At 44.5% G+C, this 7,338-nt stretch overlaps 1 protein-coding gene across 1 annotated transcript in view; it reads right to left on the reverse strand.

The window, feature by feature from the left end:
• Positions 1 to 810: 810 nt before the first annotated feature.
• nadsyn1 (NAD synthetase 1) overlaps positions 811 to 7,338 on the reverse strand; it is a 10,544-nt gene continuing 4,016 nt past the window's right edge. The window contains exon 11 of the mRNA XM_073835780.1: positions 811 to 936. Coding sequence (XP_073691881.1) covers positions 811 to 936 — 126 coding nt within the window. The remainder of the gene's footprint in view (positions 937 to 7,338) is intronic.

A 7,338-nucleotide genomic window follows, 5' to 3' on the forward strand; every position in this document is an offset into this window, starting at 1 on the left:
TAGCAACTGCACAGCAATACCATTACAACCATCCAAAACATTGGCAGGAAATTTTGCACAGCACCACAAGAAAATGTGAAAATCTGGTGTCTGTTCCAGTTATGAGTGTCATCTCTTTTGCTAGTATTGTTGCTTTTGAATGAATAGGGCTTTTATGCAGGTGGCGAGATGCTCTGGTCTGGTTCTCACTCCAACACACTGCACACATTCCTTTCTCCATTCCTCTCCACACACTTGAATGGCATCACTGTGTTATAATGATGATTTGTGTATTGCATTGTGATTCACTTGTCTCTGCCACAGCCTGAAGAAAACTACATGATTTTGAGAGCATTAGTTGAAATGATTTTACTTGAAGTGACCAGGATATTTTAGGGGACAAATATGCAGCTTCAAGTAAAAAAACAATATTTGACTAAATGGAAACCTTGCAGCCCTTTTTTGTGTGTTTATTATAAAGAAGAAAATATGGTCTGTGTAATTAATTGAGTAAGCAATAATGTGTAAAATGGTCATTAAAAACTACATTATGACCACTATTCTTTTTTATTTATATATTTTAGGTTCCTTTTATTTAAAAATAAGCTTTCTGAGGCCTGGAACTAAAGCCACTGTCTCTGTCTTTGCCTTTTTAAATACTTTAAGTCCAGTATCATCCCACTTAAGGGATTTAAACTGAAAGAAGCCAGTGATGCAGAAGTGAATTCATACATTTTCCTTTGATATATATACAGTACCATCCTGATTTCTGTTTGTGCAACAAGAAGGGCAAGAAGGTTTAAAAGTTCTAAGCTAGAGTTCATGTGATGGTTAACAGGGATTTCTACAACACGAGTGTCCTTCAAACAGAGTGAGAGGAGGAATGGGAGTGAGATGAAAGGGTTTTGGGCAGCTAGATAAGACCACATCCTCCAGCTCTCGTTGACCCTTGGCCAGCTAAGGATAAACAGAGAGATGAGCAGTGGACCATTAGAGGATGAGGCATAGATGTTCTGGTCAAGCTGCTGAAATATCAGTGAGTGGGAGTACCAGGCACAAAGACAATGATTTGTAGGATGTGGTCAGCTGGTGAAATTATCACTTCTTGATTTGGTCATTCATATGTGTTGTAGTTTTTGAGAAAATCTGATATACCAACTTTACCTAATTACAAAATTTCTACCTTCTAAATATCCTCACTGAAAGTGAAAATCCTGCACACAGCTTATGTAAATATGTTTGATGTTCATGCAGCTGTCTGAAGAAGAATTTTAGAAGATTTTGCTGTTTGGCTATCTACCACTGATTAGAGATAGGATAGATTACCCAAAAATGAAAGTCCTGTCATTCATTACTCACCCTCATATCGTTCAAAACCCATAAGACCTTCGTTAATCTTGGGAACACAAATTAAGATATTTCTGATGAAATCCGAGAGCTTTCTGAACCTGGATAGACAGTAACATAACTTGCACATTCAAGGCCCAGAAAGTTAGTAAGGACATTGTTAAAATAGTCAATGTGACATCAGTGGTTCAACCTTAATGTTATGAAGCTACAAGAATACTTTTTGTGCACAAAGAAAACAAAAATAATGACTTTATTTAACAGTTTCTTCTCTTTACCCTCTTGTTGTTCCAAAGACATAAGACTTCTGTTTTTCTTCGTAACACAAATGAAGGTAATGTGTTAATATTCTCTCATCATTTTTTCCATCCATTGAAAGTGCATGCCAACAAATCTTTCATGAATTAAAATGTATAAAAATACATTGTAAAAAATAATCCATATAAATTGAGTGGTTTAATCCAAAATTCTGAGGAGGCATGATTGCTTGATGAAGAGATTTAATTATAGACATTTATTAACACAAACACAGATCATTGCAACACAGAAGCTCAACCATGCAAGAACCAAAATTGCATTGTACCTTTTTATTCAACTGGTTTATTTTCTAAAAATGTGGTTCTCAACTCCAGTCCTCAGGGCCCACTGCTCTGCACATTTTGTATGTTTCTGAATCTGACACACTCAGTTCAGTTCATGCCCTTTTCTCCTAATGAGCTGATGATCTGAATCAGGTGTGTTAAATGAGGGAGACATAGAGGAGTTGAGAACCACTGGTTCTGGAACCAAAAAGATATGTTTCTCAGTTCAATGAGTCATGTACTGCTAACAATCAAACTCCTGCCACCAATTTAATTTACCATTGACTCACAAACCCGTGTTGTCGGTATACTGTCGATTCATAAACCACTGCCACTGGTTAAATCAGATTTTAAGGTTAGGCTCATGGCTAGGGTTAGATTGATAGTGAAAGGCCATGACCAAACAGAATTTGGCCCTAGAGCACTAGGGATGTAACGATTATCAAAATCTCACAGTACGATAAATCCTTGATATAAAGTCCACTGTACGACCCCCCCCCCCCCCCCCAAAAAAAAAAAAACGATGAAAACTTGGGGAACATTTTGTACATTTTGTAAATTCTTCTTTCTAAAGCACTTTGCGAGTTCAAATTTAAGATCTCCAACATATGTTGTAAACTATAAAAGCTTAAGTCTGAACTTTAAAGGGGACCTTTTTCATTTGTGGTATACTTTCTCAGTCTAAATCACACTGGTGTTTTAGGAAGCCAAACTTTTTGGATATAACTGTCACGTATCTGGTCTATCTCATCATGAACTCTTGCACACACATTCTGGACTGCAATCCCCATAAGCCACTGCACCAATCACTGCACACAGCTGCTCCTCGTTTCCCACTGAACTGATTGCTGCACACACCTGTTTCACATTTACCCACATGCATTTAAGCTTCACACACACACAGCCACTCGGCGAAGTCTTATTGTTCCTATGGTCGTAATTCTAAGCGTTTATCTCTGTGTTGGATTCTCTGTGTATGACTCTGGACTGTGTACCCCGTTGACGATTCCTGCTACCTGCCATTGCGACCATTCCCTGTCTATCGAACTGTTTCCCGGATTACCTACGTTGTTCCTGTTTTCTGGTGATTATTCTGGCCTGTTGACAATTCTAATAAATGCTGCAAATGGATCCGCACGTCTCAGTCTGACTCCTTGTGACAGAAGACCTCGCCCCTACAAGGATCCAGCAGCTTTATTCTCCAGCATCACAATATGGACCCGCATGAGTCTGTAAGCAAGATGGCCTCCCTTCTAGAGTCTCTTGACAAGATGACCTCCCTTCTAGACTCTGTTCGCAAAATGGCTGCCCTTCCAGAGTCTGCTCTCAAGATGGGCCCCCTTCCAGAGCCATTGCACAAGATGGCTGCTCTTCCAGAGTCTCCGCTGGAGACGCCCAGCCCTCCTGAGTCTCCGCTGGGGTCGTCCAGTTCTCCAGAGCCTCCGCTGGTTCAGCCCGTCCTTCCAGAGCCTCCGCTGGTTCAGCCCAGCTTTCCAGAGCCTCCGCTGCTTCAGCCCAGCCTTCCAGAGCCTCCGCTGGTTCAGCCCGGCCTTCCAGAGCCTCCGCTGGTCCCGCCCGGCCTTCCAGAGCCTCCGCTGGTCCCGCCCGGCCTTCCAGTGCCTCCGCTGGTCCCGCCCGGCCTTCCAGAGCCTCCGCTGGTTCAGCCCAGTCTTCCAGAGCCTCCGCTGGTTCAGCCCAGCCTTCCAGAGCCGCCGCTGGTTCAGCCCAGCCTTCCAGAGACTCCGCTGGTTCCGCCCAGTCTTCCAGAGACTCCGCTGGTTCAGCCCAGTCTTCCAGAGACTCCGCTGGTTCAGCCCTGCCTTCCAGAGACTCCGCTGGTTCAGCCCTGCCTTCCAGAGACTCCGCTGGTTCCATCCAGTCGTCCTGAGATTCCTGTCTGCCCGGTTCTGGTCACGGAGCTCATGCATGGACTGTTCCCACCCACCCTCCCTGCTGCTCCAGTCCCGCCACCTCTGTCTCCGGACAGTCCCTCTGCTCACCCTCATCCCACCTTCGGTGCAGAGGACTTGCCGTGGGACTGCCAGTCTCCATCGGTGTCCAGACTGAAGGATCCCTCACCATCACCTACAGTCTCAGAGTCCTGGACTCCACCTCGGCCCTCCGACCCTGCGGCTCCACCCCGGCTCTGTGCTCCCTCGTCTCCGTTGTCGGCCGTCGGCCCACCAGCTCCTCCGGGCTCCATCGTCTCTCCGGCTCCGCCCCGGTCAGTCGTCGCCCCACCTTCGCCTCTGGACTCTACTCCTCCGGCTGCGCCTCGTCACTCCGTCCTGCCGGCTCTGTGGACCTCCTCCCTCCCGTGGGCACAGCCTCGATCCTCTGTCACTCCGGCTCTGCTGCGTACCTCCGGACCTCCATCTCCGCCGGGGTCGCCAGAGCCTTGGGTTCCGCCTTGGCCCTCCGGATCCTCGGTGTCACCTAGGACCATCGACTCTCCGGTTCCGCCTCGGGCTCCACCGGCTCCACCTCCGTCGGTCGGCCCTATGCAGGAGCCAACCCTTCCTCCGCCATGGCTTCTCCCTCCGTCAGCTCCGCCTCAGTACATAGTTCCAGTACCCCTACATGGACCTGGCCCTCCATCCCTCCCCCTGTTCCGCCTCCGCTCCACCACCCTCCAGGTTGTATAAGGTGGTTAGAGCGTCTGGAAGCCGCTCCTTGGGGAGGGGCTCTGTCACGTATCTGGTCTATCTCATCATGAACTCTTGCACACACATTCTGGACTGCAATCCCCATAAGCCACTGCACCAATCACTGCACACAGCTGCTCCTCGTTTCCCACTGAACTGATTGCTGCACACACCTGTTTCACATTTACCCACATGCATTTAAGCTTCACACACACACAGCCACTCGGCGAAGTCTTATTGTTCCTATGGTCGTAATTCCGAGCGTTTTCCCTTGTGTTGGTTTCTCTGTGTATGACTCTGGACTGTGTACCCCGTTGACGATTCCTGCTACCTGCCATTGCGACCATTGCCTGTGTATCGAACTGTTTCCTGGATTTCCTACGTTGTTCCTGTTTTCCTGGTGATTATTCCTGCCTGTTTACGATTCTCAATAAATGCTGCAAATGGATCCGCACGTCTCTGACTCTCCTTGTGACAATAACAATAATAACAACAACAATTTATAGGCCTACTATTGTCATTCATATGGCAGTAATAGCCATATATTGTAAAACAATTGTAGTGTCGAATAAATGAAAATTAAATGCTATATTACTTGTGCTTTACACTACAATAGGGAAATTGCAATACTTCTTTCCTAAAACTCCAGCTTCATTGGTGACAGGCTTACAAAACATGTCTCACTACAAATCCAGTGAAATGCTGCAATCATCTGCCCTTTAAATTGTTTGGAATTAGGCAAATGTGAAAATAAAGCATAACTGGTGGCTGTTGCATTCCCAAACATGAGCTAAACACACAGCATGCAGTAAATGAGTTCCCTGCATCCACTGTGAACTCAGCCATTGTGAGGTGCAAAAAACACATGGATCACAAGCTGATCGCCTGAACAAAGTGCGCACTTCGCTTTGAAACACTCACCGAAAACAGGCTTGATGAAGGGATTAGGCCATATTGTGCTTTCAGTTTTAGTTCGTTTAACAGATACTTTGCCCAAGCATAATGGCCCAAAAACACAACTTTAAAGACCTTTTATGTTGGAATAAGAAGTTTAAATGTATTTTAAAAATGACACTTTTTGCCCGGAAGATCTATCGTTTCATAGCACCATGTGACCAAGAAGATATTGAGACAGTTTTGCTATTGCGATACCACGATATTGATAATAACATCCCTACTAGGCACTAATTAAACCTTTCAGGAGCTTTTCGAGAAATTGATCTTGATTGGCTGTTCAGCATAGCGAATCAGTAATTGAGAAAAATAATGATGTGAGCATTTTTTATTTTCATCTTAATTGAGCATTTCAATAGTTATTTCCTCTCACGCAGATATACAAGTTGGCCATTGGCGGTAGTCTTTGAGTGTTCAAGCACAGATTTTTGCCTAGACACAGGTTATGCAATTAAGGCATCAACACAGTTGACTTTCGTCGCCTCCAGTTCTTTGATGTTGTTTTGGTGTGTAACAGGCTTAAGGTTTCATTCCTTGCAACCTGTCATTGCCTTCTAATTTTTAGGTGTACTGTAGTTAACGGTTAGGTTATTAGACTTGGCTTTAGGTCTATGTTTGTTTAACAAGAATGTTGATCCAGGGCCAACAAAAGATTTTCATCCAGGAACGCATCCTACTTGACAAAGTCAGAGACACTGGATACAAGATCACTCTTTCTTGCAGTGTTCCTAGACACAATATTATTTTTTCCTTTCCCTTATATGGAACTAATATCCTTAAATCTTGTACTTCAGTAGAGGAAATACTTGTTAGACAGCTTAATGAGTTATTTATTTATTAGTGTTCCCTGGTTTGCTTACTTTTTTTAGAGGAATACACAGAAAAACATCTCTTACAACACATAACTTCATCCCAGGGGGGCTAAGATGCCTCTCCTCCGTCTGCAACGAGTGTTCGGACTAATTTATAGGCCTGTTTATTCTCTTCAGCCCACTAATGCACCCTTGTCATGCACACTGAGGCTAAAGCTGGATTTTCTTTGGAAGTGTTCACAGCACAGGCTATAAACGGCCCAGCAGAGAGGATTGTCAAATCCCCGTCCAGATTCCAATACTTGTGTAGCCAGGGCGTCCCTGCACACTGTCACTAAATTAGGCTTCTGTTGCCAAATAGGGAATTAAGTTGATTATACATTGACTTTCATGTTTACATTCTCAAAACTGTGTCTGCGGCTTACTCCTTGCACATTTCCATGTCAGTTATCTGCGGTGGGGATATCCCTTACCAGGCACTTGAGCTTGAACTTGAGGGTGTTGCTTCCTTCAAGCAAGTTCAACCAGCTTCAAACTAGGGAATTCATGCTGGTCTAAGCTCCTCTTTTTATCAAGGTGAATCATCCATCTCCATTAAAAATACATTCTGAAAGGTCTCTCATATTCTCCTTAGTCCTGTCTCTTGTCATGGACAGTACAGTAGTGTTCTCAAGATGACCAAGGGCCCTCATTTTGGAGATGTTAGACCACACAGAAACCCTCATGATGCATTTCACCAAATCAGGCTCTGTGCTGCTGTTTGACATGTAAAGCTTTAAAGCCTGAAGCTCTTTAAAAGTATCTGATGGCTGACTGCCATTCTGAGCCTCACATATCTCACTAACTGGACCTCCAAAGGTGAAGCCAGTCCACATGTATTTGTGCTGACGCATACAGGAGTTTTTTAAAAGAGACAGACCAGTTAATTTGTTTCTGAATAGCAAAGAGAAAAACATGAGACTGAAGTCAACAAATGAAAACAAAAGCCTTGAATGTGGTAGTTGCATTGCTGTCTATGCA

The sequence above is a fragment of the Garra rufa genome, chromosome 3 (genome assembly GCF_049309525.1).
Source record: "Garra rufa chromosome 3, GarRuf1.0, whole genome shotgun sequence".
NCBI classification, from domain to species: domain Eukaryota; kingdom Metazoa; phylum Chordata; class Actinopteri; order Cypriniformes; family Cyprinidae; genus Garra; species Garra rufa.